The 21,026-nt window shown below is 30.7% G+C and overlaps 2 protein-coding genes and 3 pseudogenes across 5 annotated transcripts, besides 5 other annotated features; 3 read left to right on the top strand and 2 right to left on the bottom strand.

The window, feature by feature from the left end:
• Positions 1–646: 646 nt before the first annotated feature.
• Positions 647–684: a mobile genetic element.
• Positions 685–1,849: 1,165 nt separating this feature from the next.
• Positions 1,850–1,887: a mobile genetic element.
• A 336-nt stretch (positions 1,888–2,223) lies between these two features.
• TVAGG3_0583710 lies at positions 2,224–3,937 on the top strand (annotated as a pseudogene). The gene has a single exon: positions 2,232–3,922. A coding segment is annotated over exon 1 (1,691 nt).
• Positions 3,938–13,884: 9,947 nt separating this feature from the next.
• On the bottom strand, positions 13,885–15,596 carry TVAGG3_0583720 (uncharacterized protein; the record flags this gene model as incomplete). The annotated part of the gene is made up of 1 exon (XM_051239245.1): positions 13,899–15,590. The coding sequence occupies one exon, from the start codon at positions 15,588–15,590 to the stop codon at positions 13,899–13,901; it is 1,692 nt and encodes a 563-aa protein (XP_051097069.1).
• Positions 15,597–15,934: 338 nt separating this feature from the next.
• Positions 15,935–15,972: a mobile genetic element.
• A 1,174-nt stretch (positions 15,973–17,146) lies between these two features.
• Positions 17,147–17,183: a mobile genetic element.
• Positions 17,184–17,250: 67 nt separating this feature from the next.
• Positions 17,251–17,901: a mobile genetic element.
• Positions 17,902–19,074: 1,173 nt separating this feature from the next.
• On the top strand, positions 19,075–19,310 carry TVAGG3_0583760 (annotated as a pseudogene). The gene has a single exon. A coding segment is annotated over exon 1 (236 nt).
• A 20-nt stretch (positions 19,311–19,330) lies between these two features.
• On the bottom strand, positions 19,331–19,546 carry TVAGG3_0583770 (uncharacterized protein; the record flags this gene model as incomplete). The annotated part of the gene is made up of 1 exon (XM_051239246.1): positions 19,331–19,546. One exon carries the CDS (start codon positions 19,544–19,546, stop codon positions 19,331–19,333), a length of 216 nt encoding a protein of 71 aa, XP_051097070.1.
• Positions 19,547–19,614: 68 nt separating this feature from the next.
• On the top strand, positions 19,615–20,777 carry TVAGG3_0583780 (annotated as a pseudogene). The gene has a single exon. A coding segment is annotated over exon 1 (1,163 nt).
• The last annotated feature ends 249 nt before the right edge of the window (positions 20,778–21,026 follow it).

The raw sequence follows: 21,026 nt of genomic DNA on the forward strand, positions 1-21,026 counted from the left end.
TTTGTAACACTCGAGCATCTGAATTGATTATTCATGTTCAGCAATGTGTAATTGCTTTTAAATATTGTAATGTCTTGAAAAATATATGCGAGAGTTATGAATATGGAACATTAACAGCAACAACAGCTGAAGTTGTTGTTGATAATTGCTCTTTTCTGGGCAACTCAGTACCAACTTCCGATTTTTATACAATCACTTATGAAAGTGTACTTGATATTAAAAATACATATTGTGATAGAAATATCATTCAATACGGCGAGATGACGACATCAAATATTCAAACGACATCTTTTATTCATGAACTACTTCATTTTTCAACTTATTTTTGCGAAGCAAAATATCCCATCAAAGAAAACGAAAGTAAGAAAAACTCCAGAAATGCAGATAATCATTGTGATTCGTGTAGTTTAATTTCCTCAATTTGTATTCATATATTAAAGATTTAAATTATTTTGATGAAAGTTGATTTTGAAGATAAATTTCTTGCAGCATAAATGATATTATTAATAAAATATTAATATTTCAAAATGTGTGCCCGTTTTTAATGTTGATATCCGTTAAGAAAAATGAACAATTAAATGATCATTTGATCAAATGTCTGGAATAAGAGTAGACACCGAATTTATAGATTATACTTAGAGCCAAATGTTGTAAACAGAAATTCATCAAAAGTGACACCTCAGAAAAGCTAAAATATTGAATTTTTGGAACTTTTGATAGAGCACGTTTTTAAATATTAATTAAAGTAAATGTATATTTTGTAAAGATTCTTTTTAATAAAAAAATAAAATTTTGAAGAAGAACACAAAATCTTCTGAAAAATAATATCACATAAACTCATATTATTTTCTAATATATAACTATTTTATATAAAAATCAAATTCAATGATCTTAAAAGCGAAGGATAAACCTCAAAATTTACGAATATAATGAGTGGGAATATAATGCTTATCTATCATAAAACCATATGAAATATCAATTTTTGCTTTACGCCTAATTTTTGACGACAATTAGCAAAAAATGTTAAATGTTAACACTCAGTCCATTTGAATATGAAAAATAAAATTGACTTTGATTAAATGTTTTTATTTATCATGCAATTCTTCTTGCGACCAAAGATTTGAATAAAAGTTCAAAAATAAGATAGCTTAAAAATAATATACGGTAGTGTTTACTAATAGATGAATAGTATATAAATTCTATTAAAATGGATTTGATCCAAAAAAATATATAAATTTGATCATAAATAAAATCGTTTTAAATTACTTCTTCATTGAAATTATAACAATTATTTTTGGTTTTATATTTTTTTGGATCAAATCCATTTTAATAGAATTTATATACTATTCATCTATTAGTAAACACTACCGTATATTATTTTTAAGCTATCTTATTTTTTTGAACTTTTATTCAAATCTTTGGTCGCAAGAAGAATTGCATGATAAATAAAAACATTTAATCAAAGTCAATTTTATTTTTCATATTCAAATGGACTGAGTGTTAACATTTAACATTTTTTGCTAATTGTCGTCAAAAATTAGGCGTAAAGCAAAAATTGATATTTCATATGGTTTTATGATAGATAAGCATTATATTCCCACTCATTATATTCGTAAATTTTGAGGTTTATCCTTCGCTTTTAAGATCATTGAATTTGATTTTTATATAAAATAGTTATATATTAGAAAATAATATGAGTTTATGTGATATTATTTTTCAGAAGATTTTGTGTTCTTCTTCAAAATTTTATTTTTTATTAAAAAGGATCTTTACAAAATATACATTTACTTTAATTAATATTTAAAAACGTGCTCTATCAAAAGTTCCAAAAATTCAATATTTTAGCTTTTCTGAGGTGTCACTTTTGATGAATTTCTGTTTACAACAATATATTCATTTCAAATTAATGTCAAATAGCGCGAATATTTTTTCATAAAATGATTTTAAAATTGATTGAATTTTTCAATTTTTTTGACAATTGTATTGTCGATTTTGAGAGGCTCTCAAAAACAAAGTCCAAGAATTAGATAGTCCATCAACACTGCATGCTACTCTAACATCTGACAACGATCAAATATATTAATGAAAGGCCTCGTTAACTTTCAAAAATTTGAATGCAAAATAGGTCAGTGGGAAAAAATCTTCAATTTCAATGATTAATAGCTCTTATATCAAATTTGTAATTTTAGAATTCAATTGAATCGGCTTTATCAAAATCATTTCACTTTGTAATGATTTGGACTTTTTTATTGCAGGATGCAAGATCCATTGAAGCTTATCAAACAGGCAAGTTCACATATAACATTTATCACACTGAGTATGGCCACAATTTCACAATTGTTGACCAAATCTATACAAAAGTAGCATATGAAGATATTCAAAGAAACAACCAAGATAAAGTTGTTAATATTTCAGATGTTCCCAATATTGAATACTCTATAGATACGTATAATGATCCTGATGGCAATTTCACAGTGATCAGACAAACAATAAAGAATACAGCAACAACTAAAAGAAGACTTGATCTTTGCACAGCAATTAAATTCAAGAACTACTATCCAGAAGATCAGGATATGAGTGCTCAGCCAATCAATAATTTTGGTGCATACATCTACACACCAGCTGTTGAATTCACCTGGGTTTACGAAAACCATCCAAATGTCACAAACAAGAACGAATACAGTATTGGAAATGGTGACAATCCAAAATTCTTCACAAATCGTAATTCTGAGATCAATCCTGATGGCGAAGACTTGAAATGGCTTGCAACCTCATGGACAAACAACTGGCTTGAACCAGGTAAATCATCAACATTCTCTTTCCTCATCTATTATGATGAATACAATCCACCAATCCTGAAACTTCAATCAGAATTAATTGGAGATGAATATGATACAGAAGAAACAATCCCAATTAAAGGATCTTTCTCAAGTTATGTTGTTGATGAACCAATCTCAGCTAGATATGAAGTATATGATCCATCAAGTGATAATGTCATTCTTACTGATACTCTTGGAAGCACAAGAGTCACAGAAGATACAACAACTGTTCAGTTTGATCAAAATATCAAAGTTTCACAGAAAGGAAACTTTAAACTAAGAGTTGTTACAAGAAACGAACGTACTGAATCAGAATTAGTTTGGGAAAAATCGGTTTTAATTTATGGTCCTAATGATAAACCAAAAATCATCCCACTTCCTTTAGATTACCAGTATTACATTCCTAAATCAGATGTCAACCTCGCAGCATATATTTATAGCAAAGATACTTCTGTTACTGAAATCACAACAGAAGTTTATTTCAATAACCAAAAGGTGCTTTCTCAGAAATTTGGAAACAGTCACAATGATTCAAGAACCCTCAGTTTCAAGATTCCAGAAGGAACAGCTCCAGGCGATTATAAGATTAAAATCGTAGCAACAGGTGGAGTTTTACCTGCAGAAAAATCATTTGATATTGTTGTCAAAGACAACAGTGTTTTGTCAATTGATCTTGAAGGAAACTTCAATTTGACATTCAATAAGACGATGTTGTTAATTTCACAGCCGTAGTTGTTGATCCAGATACTAACTTTGATTCCAAGTTTACAATTTCTCTCTATTACAATAAGCATCAAAAAACTTCAATTTCAAGATCAAACTCTGATGGTATCATTAGAGTTCCAATGACTGTTTCAATTCCAAGTGATGAGAAAGAAACATCAGCACATATCTCTGTAAAGGTAAAAGGCACAAATGAAGAATCAGAGACTGGTGTAACTTTGAAGATTCAACAATCCGAAGATAAAGCTAAAGCAACTGCAGCTTCTGTACAAAGAAAGCAGCAAAAACAAAAGAAGGTATTGATCATTGTTCTCGCAGTAATGGCTGTTGTCACAGTATGTGTTGCAGTGTTAGTAATAATTCTTTGGCTTAGAAAGTAATTTTTTTTTTAAATTGCGTTTTATTTTCAATTTGTAAGTTCTTTTTTAATCGACTTTAAATAGAAATGCAAAATAAGGAAAAATTCGCAACGTTTATCTCAAGTATTCTGATAATGAATTTCCATTATCATGTTAAAGATCATAATTCTAAGAAAATTATTGTGTGATAACAAGGAAAAGTCATTCGTAGTACTTGCATGAGAAAATAGGACTGGAATATGAAATTTACTTTGATTTAATGAATAGAGAAACATACTAGTAGAAAGTACTGGCTTATTGTTTTTTAAGCATATTTATAGTTATTTTATTCTTATCCAATATATTTTGGCATGACTCGATCAGAAGTTGCCTTATTTTACGGTAATTATTCGTATTAAATCAAATTAGATATTGCATAGCACGATTGTATCAAAGAGCAATGCATTTGGTGACTTTGGTGATGAAAATGAAAATGTCATTTTAATTGATCTTGTTCAATATCAAAAGTTCGATAAGAGAAATAACACATTTTGACTAAATACACTCTTGTAATAATAATACAAATTATAAACTAATTCAGTTTTGTCATTTTCAAGAAAGAAAGCGCGATAAATTGAGAAATTTGAAATATTTTAACCATGTAAGTAGGATATCATTATTTACTAATTCAAAAATTTTTATGATTTCCGATAGTTTGAATAGGCATTCAAAATAAATTTGAGTTACGGCCAAATTAAATCACACTAATTATGTCGTATTTAGATATTGCATACTAATTTTCTTAATTATTTTGTGAAATGAATTTTACATTTATTTATCTTTCACTCCCGCCCATTTTAAAGACTACGATTCATTCAAAATTAATTGACTATTATTCTTCAATCTTTCTGTCAATATTTTGTTACAAACAGATAAATTTGAATACTTTTCTCAGCTTATAGTTTATTTGAAATGCTTTCCTTGTTTTTAACTCGCTTTTCGTCAGCAATCGAAGCTTATAAAACCGGTCCATACACATTTAACATCTATGATCAAGTTGATTCTGGAAATAAATCTATGATCAAGCAGGTTTATACAAAAATTGCACACGTGGATATCGATGCCGCCAGCCAGGACAAAGTCAAAGATATATCTGATCTTAAAGATGAACTTGATTATAAGATAACAACAATAAACGATGAAAACAAGCAATATACAATTGTTAGGCAAACTTTAACAAATATTGGAAAAGAAGGAAAAAGATATGACTTATGCACTGTTCTCGTTTTTGCAGGCGCGCCAGATATTTCATTTTACTCTCAGGTACCCAATTTTGGCGCTTACTTTTATCTTGGTGATTTCGACTCTTATGTTTGGGTTCAGCAAAATCACCCATCAGTTACAAATGGTAAATTGAGAGGTATTGGTGGTGATGAAAATGTGAGATTCTTTACACATTCAAGTTCAAGAGATGCATTTCCACTTTACTGGATATCCGAATCTTGGACCAATAACTATCTCGAGCCTGGCCAATCTGTTACAATTTCATTCATGATTCATAAGAATGATTATGAGCCACCACTTTTGAACCTTGAAAAGGACTTCATAAAGGATGATTATGAACCAACCGAGAAAATCCATATTAAAGGCTCATTCAGCTATTATTATTTGAATACCTATATTTCTGCCAACTACAACCTTGTGAATAAGGTGTCAGGAATGTCAGTTAGCAATGGTGTATTGAAGGATTTCACAACATACTTTGATAAGATGGCAGATTCATTTGATATTGAAATTGGTCCGTTTGCAATAGGTGCTTATGCGCTTATTGTTTATACACGTCAGGGTACTAACACTCTTGAGCAGCATATTGATATTACTATTTCACCACCAAATGCCAAACCTAAAGTTACAATTTTCTGGCCTGAATACAAGTATTGACATACCAGAAACAGAGATTACAATACAAGGATACGTTTCAGATCCAGATGCACGTGATAAAACAATTGCCACCGCAATCTATTTCAATGGCAAAGTTATTTACTCCGCAAATGTAACTAACACTGATGAAATCAAGACATTCAAGTTCACTATCCCTAAGGATACACCAGTAGGCGAATACGATATCAGGTTTACAGCTAATGATGGCAAATTAACCACAGAAAGGAAGCAAACAATCATTATTAGAGACAACACAGTTCTTAGTATTGATGTCGAGCCAAAGTTCGAAGAAACATACAAGAAAGGAGATAAGCTCAACTTCACTGCCGTTGTAAATGATCCAGATACTGATTTTGAGTCAAAGTTTGTTATTTTCGTCTACTAACAAAGACACTCTTAAGCTTTCTCTTGAGAAAGATAACAAAGATGGCATGGTTAGAGTTCCTTTGCAATTCTCTATCCCAAGTGATGAAACTGAAAAGGTTGTTACACTCAAAGTCAAAGTAACATCAACAACAGAAAAGGCAGAAAAATGATTTACTCTTAACATTTTCGATGAATCAACACTTGATAAAGCAAAAGAAGGAAATGGAACGAAGACAGTTACTTCAAAGCAGCAGAAAATACTAATTGCAGTATTTGCAGCAATAACAGTAGTAGCAGTTGTCTTAGCTATTGTTATAGTAATAGTTTGGCTTAGGAAATAAAAAATTTTAAGTTATGGAAAGTTTTTTAATTGTTATATGATTATTTGTGTTTGCATTTTAATATTTGCAATTCATTGCCAAGTTATTGATCAATTATTATTTTATCCATCAAGATTTAACAGTAATAAGATAACGATGTGTCTAATTCTTAGAAAAAACAATCGGATAGCTTTTAATCGATTTATTCGATCTACAACAAAATGTTTTATTTATTACCCTCAATTTTTAACTTTTGCAACTCCAAAAACCAGGTGTTTTTCCAGAACTACCATCTAGGATGAGTCCTAGGAGCTATAATTCTAGGGTTAGATGATACCCACTTAGTACTTTTATTTGTATATGTTTTAGTGGAATTTGGTGAGGGGTCATGAAATTCGTATCTAATTTGCTATCATCTAAGCTGGTAAAAGTTAGAGAAAGCTATTTACTGGTTGTATATTACAAATATACCTTGTAATAGAAAATATAAGTGTTTGTGATTTAAATTCGCTCAATTAGCTCGAAAATTTGTTTTATATCCATGACAAACTAACACAATCCTATTTATGTGATTTTCAATCTGTTCCCAAAATATATCAGCATGAATATATATATATGATATTATTTGCAATTTCATCATTAAATAGTACTTTTTTCCCTATTTTTAATTTAGAAATAGTATATTTATATGATAGCGACACAATATTTTAATTAAAAAATATATGTTATCGATCATCACACTCAAATTGAATTTCAAAAATTTTAGAATTTTTCAATTTCAATATTGAAAATATATTTCTTATATCATAGCGATTCATGTTATAATAATATGGAGAAAAATATTGTTTTAAATCTAAAATTTAAAATGAATGATTGGGCATTACATTAATCCAATTTATTTTTATTTGTTAATCTAGTGGAAACAATTAATATTTTGGAGAAACAAAAATTTGAAATTTGAAATTTTGAAAAAAATGCATGAATCGGTAATTAAACATTGATTTATTAATTTATTAGCCATGCTTTTGATGTTGGTCTTATTCTTAAGCCGATTTAAAGAATTAATTTTTCCAAATCGTGTTTGACATTAACACATATAGATATATCAGGAAAAAAGGTATCACTTATCAAGTTATTGGTTTTTATGTATCTCCTAACTTTGCCTCGTTCTGAATACAATTCTAGTTAACGAATTTTAAATAACTATATGAAGAATACATCATTTTGGTTTTATTATTATTAAAATGATATATATTAGCTATGTATATGCTTGTAAGAATATTATTCCGTGAATTGGAAACAGAAAAAATAAATTTAGACAGAAAATGCATATCTTTAAAAAATAATATGAAATTTAGCTTTGATATTATTATCCGATAAAATATGCATGATAATTACTCCGCAAATAAAATTTAGGAAGCAAGTTGTGACGGTTTGAGCGGTTTTTAATGGCCCACAAGGAAGGAAGTATCGTTTTATCAGGCAACAAGAGGTCTTGAAATGAGTAAAGGACTGATCACCCTTGAAAGGTTCAAACTTGCTTGCGCGCCGCAGTCTTAAAAATGATATGTTTCACTTCTGGTCGAAAATTTCAACCTCTATGACAGTTGTTGGATGAACAATTGTGTAGCGGGATGAAATCTGAGTGCGGCCTGGGGCTGCAGCGTCAATCTTCCCGGCATCTTTACCGCAATCATCTCTTAGATTGCACACAAAGTTGCGAACGAGCAGCTTTCTATGCGGTAAAGATGCCGGAAAGAGAGAGTCGATGTGAGGTTCTTTTCGAGGTCTCGTAGATGATAGAAAGTTCCGCATTCATAACTTGAATGTGGAACTTTGACCGACAAGAGTGTATTGTGCACTCTTGTCGGTCGCAGTGTCTCATTCTGGGAGACATTGCATCTGCATGTCTCCCAGAATGGAACAATGTTCCGCATTCATAACTTGAACGCGGAAGTTTGACCGACAAGAGTGCATTGTGCACTCCTGACGGTCGCAGTGTCTCATTCTGGGAGACATTGCCTCTGCATGTCTCCCAGAATGGAACAATGTTCCGCATTCATAACTTGAACGCGGAAGTTTGACCGACAAGAGTGTATTGTGCACTCGTGTCGGTCAAAGTTTTGCAATCACATTCTGAGTGCAGAAGATTGTCTCATTCTGGGAGACATGCAGAGGCGATTTCTCCCAGAATGAGACACTGCGACCGACAGGAGTGCATAATACACTCTTGTCGGTCAAAGTTTTGCAATCACATTCTGAGTGCAGAAGATTGTCTCATTCTGGGAGACATGCAGAGGCAATGTCTCCCAGAATGAGACACTGCGACCGACAGGAGTGCATAATACACTCTTGTCGGTCAAACTTCCGCGTTCAAGTTATGAATGCGGAACATTGTTCCATTCTGGGAGACATGCAGAGGCGATTTCTCCCAGAATGAGACACTGCAACCACAGGAGTGCACAATACACTCTTGTCGGTCAAAGTTTTGCAATCACATTCTGAGTGCAGAAGATTGTCTCATTCTGGGAGACATGCAGAGGCGATTTCTCCCAGAATGAGACACTGCAACCACAGGAGTGCATAATACACTCTTGTCGGTCAAAGTTTTGCAATCACATTCTGAGTGCAGAAGATTGTCTCATTCTGGGAGACATGCAGAGGCGATTTCTCCCAGAATGAGACACTGCGACCGACAGGAGTGCACAATACACTGTTGTCGGTCAAAGTTCCACATTCAAGTTATGAATGCGGAACATTGTTCCATTCTGGGAGACATGCAGAGGCAATGTCTCCCAGAATGAGACACTGCGACCGTCAGGAGTGCACAATGCACTCTTGTCGGTCAAACTTCCGCGTTCAAGTTATGAATGCGGAACATTGTTCCATTCTGGGAGACATGCAGATGCAATGTCTCCCAGAATGAGACACTGCGACCGACAAGAGTGCACAATACACTCTTGTCGGTCAAAGTTCCACATTCAAGTTATGAATGCGGAACTTTCTATCAGTCTACGAGACCTCGAAAAGAACCTCACATCGACTCTCTCTTTCCGGCATCTTTACCGCATAGAAAGCTGCTCGTTCGCAACTTTGTGTGCAATCTAAGAGATGATTGCGGTAAAGATGCCGGGAAGATTGACGCTGCAGCCCCAGGCCGCACTCAGATTTCATCCCGCTACACAATTGTTCATCCAACAACTGTCATAGAGGTTGAAATTTTCGACCAGAAGTGAAACATATCATTTTTAAGACTGCGGCGCGCAAGCAAGTTTGAACCTTTCAAGGGTGATCAGTCCTTTACTCATTTCAAGACCTCTTGTTGCCTGATAAAACGATACTTCCTTCCTTGTGGGCCATTAAAAACTGCTCAAACCGTCACAACTTGCTTCCTAAATTTTATTTGCGGAGTAATTATCATGCATATTTTATCGGATAATAATATCAAAGCTAAATTTCATATTATTTTTTAAAGATATGCATTTTCTGTCTAAATTTATTTTTTCTGTTTCCAATTCACGGAATAATATTCTTACAAGCATATACATAGCTAATATATATCATTTTAATAATAATAAAACCAAAATGATGTATTCTTCATATAGTTATTTAAAATTCGTTAACTAGAATTGTATTCAGAACGAGGCAAAGTTAGGAGATACATAAAAACCAATAACTTGATAAGTGATACCTTTTTTCCTGATATATCTATATGTGTTAATGTCAAACACGATTTGGAAAAATTAATTCTTTAAATCGGCTTAAGAATAAGACCAACATCAAAAGCATGGCTAATAAATTAATAAATCAATGTTTAATTACCGATTCATGCATTTTTTTCAAAATTTCAAATTTCAAATTTTTGTTTCTCCAAAATATTAATTGTTTCCACTAGATTAACAAATAAATAATAAATTGGATTAATGTAATGCCCAATCATTCATTTTAAATTTTAGATTTAAAACAATATTTTTCTCCATATTATTATAACATGAATCGCTATGATATAAGAAATATATTTTCAATATTGAAATTGAAAAATTCTAAAATTTTTGAAATTCAATTTGAGTGTGATGATCGATAACATATATTTTTTAATTAAAATATTGTGTCGCTATCATATAAATATACTATTTCTAAATTAAAAATAGGGAAAAAAGTACTATTTAATGATGAAATTGCAAATAATATCAATATATATATATTCATGCTGATATATTTTGGGAACAGATTGAAAATCACATAAATAGGATTGTGTTAGTTTGTCATGGATATAAAACAAATTTTCGAGCTAATTGAGCGAATTTAAATCACAAACACTTATATTTTCTATTACAAGGTATATTTGTAATATACAACCAGTAAATAGCTTTCTCTAACTTTTACCAGCTTAGATGATAGCAAATTAGATACGAATTTCATGACCCCTCACCAAATTCCACTAAAACATATACAAATAAAAGTACTAAGTGGGTATCATCTAACCCTAGAATTATAGCTCCTAGGACTCATCCTAGATGGTAGTTCTGGAAAAACACCTGGTTTTTGGAGTTGCAAAAGTTAAAAATTGAGGGTAATAAATAAAACATTTTGTTGTAGATCGAATAAATCGATTAAAAGCTATCCGATTGTTTTTTCTAAGAATTAGACACATCGTTATCTTATTACTGTTAAATCTTGATGGATAAAATAATAATTGATCAATAACTTGGCAATGAATTGCAAATATTAAAATGCAAACACAAATAATCATATAACAATTAAAAAACTTTCCATAACTTAAAATTTTTTATTTCCTAAGCCAAACTATTACTATAACAATAGCTAAGACAACTGCTACTACTGTTATTGCTGCAAATACTGCAATTAGTATTTTCTGCTGCTTTGAAGTAACTGTCTTCGTTCCATTTCCTTCTTTTGCTTTATCAAGTGTTGATTCATCGAAAATGTTAAGAGTAAATCATTTTTCTGCCTTTTCTGTTGTTGATGTTACTTTGACTTTGAGTGTAACAACCTTTTCAGTTTCATCACTTGGGATAGAGAATTGCAAAGGAACTCTAACCATGCCATCTTTGTTATCTTTCTCAAGAGAAAGCTTAAGAGTGTCTTTGTAGTAGACGAAAATAACAAACTTTGACTCAAAATCAGTATCTGGATCATTTACAACGGCAGTGAAGTTGAGCTTATTTCTTGTATGTTTCTTCGAACTTTGGCTCGACATCAATACTAAGAACTGTGTTGTCTCTAATAATGATTGTTTGCTTCCTTTCTGTGGTTAATTTGCCATCATTAGCTGTAAACCTGATATCGTATTCGCCTACTGGTGTATCCTTAGGGATAGTGAACTTGAATGTCTTGATTTCATCAGTGTTAGTTACATTTGCGGAGTAAATAACTTTGCCATTGAAATAGATTGCGGTGGCAATTGTTTTATCACGTGCATCTGGATCTGAAACGTATCCTTGTATTGTAATCTCTGTTTCTGGTATGTCATACTTGTATTCAGGCCAGAAAATTGTAACTTTAGGTTTGGCATTTGGTGGTGAAATAGTAATATCAATATGCTGCTCAAGAGTGTTAGTACCCTGACGTGTATAAACAATAAGCGCATAAGCACCTATTGCAAACGGACCAATTTCAATATCAAATGAATCTGCCATCTTATCAAAGTATGTTGTGAAATCCTTCAATACACCATTGCTAACTGACATTCCTGACACCTTATTCACAAGGTTGTAGTTGGCAGAAATATAGGTATTCAAATAATAATAGCTGAATGAGCCTTTAATATGGATTTTCTCGGTTGGTTCATAATCATCCTTTATGAAGTCCTTTTCAAGGTTCAAAAGTGGTGGCTCATAATCATTCTTATGAATCATGAATGAAATTGTAACAGATTGGCCAGGCTCGAGATAGTTATTGGTCCAAGATTCGGATATCCAGTAAAGTGGAAATGCATCTCTTGAACTTGAATGTGTAAAGAATCTCACATTTTCATCACCACCAATACCTCTCAATTTACCATTTGTAACTGATGGGTGATTTTGCTGAACCCAAACATAAGAGTCGAAATCACCAAGATAAAAGTAAGCGCCAAAATTGGGTACCTGAGAGTAAAATGAAATATCTGGCGCGCCTGCAAAAACGAGAACAGTGCATAAGTCATATCTTTTTCCTTCTTTTCCAATATTTGTTAAAGTTGTTTGCCTAACAATTGTATATTGCTTGTTTTCATCGTTTATTGTTGTTATCTTATAATCAAGTTCATCTTTAAGATCAGATATATCTTTGACTTTGTCCTGGCTGGCGGCATCGATATCCACGTGTGCAATTTTTGTATAAACCTGCTTGATCATAGATTTATTTCCAGAATCAACTTGATCATAGATGTTAAATGTGTATGGACCGGTTTTATAAGCTTCGATTGCTGACGAAAAGCGAGTTAAAAACAAGGAAAGCATTTCAAATAAACTATAAGCTGAGAAAAGTATTCAAATTTATCTGTTTGTAACAAAATATTGACAGAAAGATTGAAGAATAATAGTCAATTAATTTTGAATGAATCGTAGTCTTTAAAATGGGCGGGAGTGAAAGATAAATAAATGTAAAATTCATTTCACAAAATAATTAAGAAAATTAGTATGCAATATCTAAATACGACATAATTAGTGTGATTTAATTTGGCCGTAACTCAAATTTATTTTGAATGCCTATTCAAACTATCGGAAATCATAAAAATTTTTGAATTAGTAAATAATGATATCCTACTTACATGGTTAAAATATTTCAAATTTCTCAATTTATCGCGCTTTCTTTCTTGAAAATGACAAAACTGAATTAGTTTATAATTTGTATTATTATTACAAGAGTGTATTTAGTCAAAATGTGTTATTTCTCTTATCGAACTTTTGATATTGAACAAGATCAATTAAAATGACATTTTCATTTTCATCACCAAAGTCACCAAATGCATTGCTCTTTGATACAATCGTGCTATGCAATATCTAATTTGATTTAATACGAATAATTACCGTAAAATAAGGCAACTTCTGATCGAGTCATGCCAAAATATATTGGATAAGAATAAAATAACTATAAATATGCTTAAAAAACAATAAGCCAGTACTTTCTACTAGTATGTTTCTCTATTCATTAAATCAAAGTAAATTTCATATTCCAGTCCTATTTTCTCATGCAAGTACTACGAATGACTTTTCCTTGTTATCACACAATAATTTTCTTAGAATTATGATCTTTAACATGATAATGGAAATTCATTATCAGAATACTTGAGATAAACGTTGCGAATTTTTCCTTATTTTGCATTTCTATTTAAAGTCGATTAAAAAAGAACTTACAAATTGAAAATAAAACGCAATTTAAAAAAAAAATTACTTTCTAAGCCAAAGAATTATTACTAACACTGCAACACATACTGTGACAACAGCCATTACTGCGAGAACAATGATCAATACCTTCTTTTGTTTTTGCTGCTTTCTTTGTACAGAAGCTGCAGTTGCTTTAGCTTTATCTTCGGATTGTTGAATCTTCAAAGTTACACCAGTCTCTGATTCTTCATTTGTGCCTTTTACCTTTACAGAGATATGTGCTGATGTTTCTTTCTCATCACTTGGAATTGAAACAGTCATTGGAACTCTAATGATACCATCAGAGTTTGATCTTGAAATTGAAGTTTTTTGATGCTTATTGTAATAGAGAGAAATTGTAAACTTGGAATCAAAGTTAGTATCTGGATCAACAACTACGGCTGTGAAATTAACAACATCGTCTTTATTGAATGTCAAATTGAAGTTTCCTTCAAGATCAATTGACAAAACACTGTTGTCTTTGACAACAATATCAAATGATTTTTCTGCAGGTAAAACTCCACCTGTTGCTACGATTTTAATCTTATAATCGCCTGGAGCTGTTCCTTCTGGAATCTTGAAACTGAGGGTTCTTGAATCATTGTGACTGTTTCCAAATTTCTGAGAAAGCACCTTTTGGTTATTGAAATAAACTTCTGTTGTGATTTCAGTAACAGAAGTATCTTTGCTATAAATATATGCTGCGAGGTTGACATCTGATTTAGGAATGTAATACTGGTAATCTAAAGGAAGTGGGATGATTTTTGGTTTATCATTAGGACCATAAATTAAAACCGATTTTTCCCAAACTAATTCTGATTCAGTACGTTCGTTTCTTGTAACAACTCTTAGTTTAAAGTTTCCTTTCTGTGAAACTTTGATATTTTGATCAAACTGAACAGTTGTTGTATCTTCTGTGACTCTTGTGCTTCCAAGAGTATCAGTAAGAATGACATTATCACTTGATGGATCATATACTTCATATCTAGCTGAGATTGGTTCATCAACAACATAACTTGAGAAAGATCCTTTAATTGGGATTGTTTCTTCTGTATCATATTCATCTCCAATTAATTCTGATTGAAGTTTCAGGATTGGTGGATTGTATTCATCATAATAGATGAGGAAAGAGAATGTTGATGATTTACCTGGTTCAAGCCAGTTGTTTGTCCATGAGGTTGCAAGCCATTTCAAGTCTTCGCCATCAGGATTGATCTCAGAATTACGATTTGTGAAGAATTTTGGATTGTCACCATTTCCAATACTGTATTCGTTCTTGTTTGTGACATTTGGATGGTTTTCGTAAACCCAGGTGAATTCAACAGCTGGTGTGTAGATGTATGCACCAAAATTATTGATTGGCTGAGCACTCATATCCTGATCTTCTGGATAGTAGTTCTTGAATTTAATTGCTGTGCAAAGATCAAGTCTTCTTTTAGTTGTTGCTGTATTCTTTATTGTTTGTCTGATCACTGTGAAATTGCCATCAGGATCATTATACGTATCTATAGAGTATTCAATATTGGGAACATCTGAAATATTAACAACTTTATCTTGGTTGTTTCTTTGAATATCTTCATATGCTACTTTTGTATAGATTTGGTCAACAATTGTGAAATTGTAGCCATACTCAGTGTGATAAATGTTATATGTGAACTTGCCTGTTTGATAAGCTTCAATGGATCTTGCATCCTGCAATAAAAAAGTCCAAATCATTACAAAGTGAAATGATTTTGATAAAGCCGATTCAATTGAATTCTAAAATTACAAATTTGATATAAGAGCTATTAATCATTGAAATTGAAGATTTTTTCCCACTGACCTATTTTGCATTCAAATTTTTGAAAGTTAACGAGGCCTTTCATTAATATATTTGATCGTTGTCAGATGTTAGAGTAGCATGCAGTGTTGATGGACTATCTAATTCTTGGACTTTGTTTTTGAGAGCCTCTCAAAATCGACAATACAATTGTCAAAAAAATTGAAAAATTCAATCAATTTTAAAATCATTTTATGAAAAAATATTCGCGCTATTTGACATTAATTTGAAATGAATATATTGTTGTAAACAGAAATTCATCAAAAGTGACACCTCAGAAAAGCTAAAATATTGAATTTTTGGAACTTTTGATAGAGCACGTTTTTAAATATTAATTAAAGTAAATGTATATTTTGTAAAGATCCTTTTTAATAAAAAATAAAATTTTGAAGAAGAACACAAAATCTTCTGAAAAATAATATCACATAAACTCATATTATTTTCTAATATATAACTATTTTATATAAAAATCAAATTCAATGATCTTAAAAGCGAAGGATAAACCTCAAAATTTACGAATATAATGAGTGGGAATATAATGCTTATCTATCATAAAACCATATGAAATATCAATTTTTGCTTTACGCCTAATTTTTGACGACAATTAGCAAAAAATGTTAAATGTTAACACTCAGTCCATTTGAATATGAAAAATAAAATTGACTTTGATTAAATGTTTTTATTTATCATGCAATTCTTCTTGCGACCAAAGATTTGAATAAAAGTTCAAAAAATAAGATAGCTTAAAAATAATATACGGTAGTGTTTACTAATAGATGAATAGTATATAAATTCTATTAAAATGGATTTGATCCAAAAAAATATAAAACCAAAAATAATTGTTATAATTTCAATGAAGAAGTAATTTAAAACGATTTTATTTATGATCAAATTTTATATATTTTTTGGATCAAATCCATTTTAATAGAATTTATATACTATTCATCTATTAGTAAACACTACCGTATATTATTTTTAAGCTATCTTATTTTTTGAACTTTTATTCAAATCTTTGGTCGCAAGAAGAATTGCATGATAAATAAAAACATTTAATCAAAGTCAATTTTATTTTTCATATTCAAATGGACTGAGTGTTAACATTTAACATTTTTTGCTAATTGTCGTCAAAAATTAGGCGTAAAGCAAAAATTGATATTTCATATGGTTTTATGATAGATAAGCATTATATTCCCACTCATTATATTCGTAAATTTTGAGGTTTATCCTTCGCTTTTAAGATCATTGAATTTGATTTTTATATAAAATAGTTATATATTAGAAAATAATATGAGTTTATGTGATATTATTTTTCAGAAGATTTCATTCTATATGCCTATGAAAAGTACTCTCAAAACTAACTTTTTCCTAATTATAATTAAATCTAGAATATTGTATTATGCTTAGTATTATTTCATTTTTCTCATTCAATTTAGAATTTACAAATGTCAAAAAATTGAGAGCTGTCACTTTTGATAAATTTCTGTTTATTACACCAAATAAAACGAATACTCTTTTTGACATGTTTTTTGATCATATCAAATCTCAACGATGATTAAGGGTGCACACGAGAGGATCATGTAAACTTCAGAATTTACAACCTTATTTTTAGGCATTATCTTGGCTACCTATTTAGGCTCGAAAAGCAAAAAATATCAAAAAATACAACTTGAGTCCATTATGACCCTTTCATGGAGGTAGTTTTTATCCGCTAGTATTTTCCCTTTGAATCTCTTTACAATTCGAAATCAAATTCAAATCTCAGTAGAAGAAAGGAAGAATCGACTTACTACGGTTGTAATACGAATAAATACATATATTTAATTATTTTTATTTACATAATAATTGTTTGAAGCTCATATTCCATCAAATTTTTAAATAAAAACATTAAAATGTTGAAAATGTTCATATATTTTAATAGGGTTTTGGCACTTTATTGAGGAATTACTACATACATAGTCGAACTGAACTTGATATTTTGAAATTTAAATTATTTATCAAAATTAAAATTTAACTTGAAATTTATAATTATTTAGTCATATTTTGCATAATTCTAAGTAGATTTTGTAAAAAATCAAAAGAAAAATTTTAACGTGCTTTATTTTTTCTTTTTTATAATAATACATATTATTATATAATTAACATATTCATAATATTTCACCCTTTCAAAAATATAATCCTCCTCCTCTCAAATAAACGTACATACGGGTGGCCTCTTTTTTCAAAAAATTAAAATTTGAAATTTTGGGCTCAAATATTAGAGATTTTTTCAACCTTCAACGATATATGTTGTCTATATCAGACCTCCTTTCTTTTTGATACTTAACATTGTTCCTAAATCTTAGCCGTTAAGGCTGTTCTGAAATAGGGATGCGACGGTTTTACGCCATGACCGTTTAAAAATAGAATAATACGCCATTTTTGGGGCCGAATGGCGGGTACTTTGTACCCGCCATTCGGCCGAATAACAAAACAATACAAAATTATCGCCGTCCTTTTTTTCTTTCTTTCTCTTTTTTTTCCTCTCTCTCTCTTTCTTTTCTCTTTCCTCTTTTTACTCCTCTTTCTCTTTTCATCATTAAACGTAGAAAGATATATTAATATTATTAGTAGTATATATGGCGGGTTGTGTGACTTTTTTTGTAAACGTAAGAATTCATACAATATTGAACGATTTTGTAAGTAATTTTCATACAATTGATAAAATAAATGTATGATTCTTACGGTTTTTATTCTTACGTTTTTGAATAAATCAAGATTTAAAATGATACAAAATTGTAAGACATTTACACTCAACCCATACATTAAATGTAATAAAAAAAATAAAAGAAGCTATATATATATAGATGATGTCAGATATTCCGCGATTAATTAAACATTGTTTAAATCATGAATGGAATCAATGGAGTCATAATCAAAGACCTCATAAACGAGAAAAAGAAATTAAAAACTAATGATTATTTGAATTTATGAAATCAATTATTTGATTCATTCTTTCTTCAATCTCTTCTATTCTTTTTGTTAAATCATCAATTTTCATTAATGAGGTGATTCTTGATTGAGGAATAGATTTCAAACTAACCACTCCTTTTATTTTTGAAATTTTGAATCCATCAACTTTAAACATTTTATTCAATTTACATGTTGTCAATTCTTCAAATAATTTTTTATTATTAGCATAATAGTCATTAAATTCTTCAACAGATGAAAAAATTTTTATTTCAGTAATTGGTTTAACAACGTTTATTTTTTGTTGAACATTTTCACTTTCATTTATTTCTTCCTCCTCTGTTCATTTATTTTTAAAATCGGTTTCATTTATCATTAAATAAAAATTAGAATATAAGTGATGAAATATATTTTTTAATTAATATTAAATCAGAAATGGCGGCAGGATTCTTTAAAAAATTATGGGATGGAATTAAGAAAGCTGCGGGTTGGGTTTATAAAAAGGTTATTAAACCTGTTGCAAACTTTTTGGCACCAGTAGCGAAAACGGCAGGAACTATCATAGGTGGAGTATTAGGTACTAAAGCAGGTAATCCGCGATGGGAGCACAAGCAGGTAACGCAATTGGTGGAATTGCTGAAGGAATACTTAATAAAATAGGAGGTAAATAGTGGAAAAATAAATATTATTTTTATCTTAGTATCGGTTGTAGTCTTTGATAAACTTTTTCTCCTTTATTTAAAATTTCTCTTATTGGGGCAGCTTTTGGTGTTATTGATTCAGCTACGTCACTAATTGCTTCTTTATTCTTAAATATCCAATTTGCTCCCTTCTTCAATGTTTCCCAAACTTTACTCGCTCCTCTTTTTACTCTATCCCACAGTTTCTTAAATATACCTGCAGCCATAGTTGATTATTTCATTAAAATTAAAAATTCATTTATCTTTTAATTTTGATTTTTTTATTTATTAATAAATGACGACTAACTATTTAGTGCCAAACACTAAACCAATTAATGGAAATGTGTTTCATTCATTCGAAAAGATAAATGAAATATTCGCAAAGAATGATGGTAGAAGATATTATAGAGAACTTGAAAGTTCATGCTATGACTCTGATGCTCCATATTTTGATGATAAACAAACTCATTTAAGAATTACAAATCCGGCTCATGATGTGAACCAATTAGGTGACACATATATTAAACGCAAAGTTAAAGCAACTCTAGTTTCAAATAAAGCTTTCACATGTGATGCCGCTTTTAAATGCATGCGTTTATTCGTTGGTTACAAATCATCAAATCAAAGCTTTAAACAATTAGAAGTAGAAACTGAAAGAGGTGATGCCGGTTATCTTCAATGGATTGCGCCCGTGAATCTTTCGCATTTGCAACATATAAACCAAAATCAGAAAGGAAAGTTAAAAAGTTTGTTCATTCGTTATATAATAATGTTCAAAAATATGATAACTCAGTATGTGGTAAATATATTGACCCTTCAGAAGTTTTCAAGAAAGCAAATGAAGAAGTTGATGTCACTTTTGATATGATTATTCCGGTAAATGATTTGTTAGCATTTCAGGCGTTCGATGATTATCCTAAATCATTTGGTGATATCATTCTTAAATATTATGTTTTCAGGGATACTTTAGTATTTTGTCAGGTTGACCCGTTAAGAGTTGCTGATTTACAAAATTACGTTTATGAAAAGATAACTGATGAAAATTATGAAAAGATTATGAATCATGTTTATAAATATGATCGCAAATTCCAACAAATCGGACTTCCTGCCAAATTAATTACAAGCTTAGCCGCTACATCTGCTGACGCAACAGTTGATGACGTTATTATTTCATGCACAAAGATGGAAGTTTTAGAGGATAAATGTATTACACCAGGATACGGTTTAATTGAAGAATCAGTTAAAGCAATACCACGTTTATTCAGTAAGGAAGATCCATTCATGATTCCAGCTCAACATATTGACGTTCGTTCACTAAATGGAGGTTGCATCACTCCTGAAGGTATTAGCTCAGATTTCTCATATGCTCTTCATAATGTTACAGATGTTGTGTTAACATTTCCGAAAAATGCAATGCAAAGAACAGTTTTAGAAAATCCAATGCTTCGAGGTCTTCAGGTCACTATAGATTCAAGAAACTTCCCCGATCAAGCGATGACCACAGTGGGTGACATATTCTTTACACGTATGCTTCAAGCTTCTGATTTAGATGGAGTGAATGAATGCACGGAAGAATACGAGGACTCATTAACTAGACCACTGAATGCAGATATGGCACGCCATTAGCTAGAACATGGAAAGACCAAACTCATTCTTATGCACTATTCCAGTTCAACGTGATGGAGCGGGTATATTCTTTGATGGATT

Source organism: Trichomonas vaginalis, chromosome II (genome assembly GCF_026262505.1).
Source record: "Trichomonas vaginalis G3 chromosome II, whole genome shotgun sequence".
Lineage (NCBI taxonomy): Eukaryota > Parabasalia > Trichomonadida > Trichomonadidae > Trichomonas > Trichomonas vaginalis.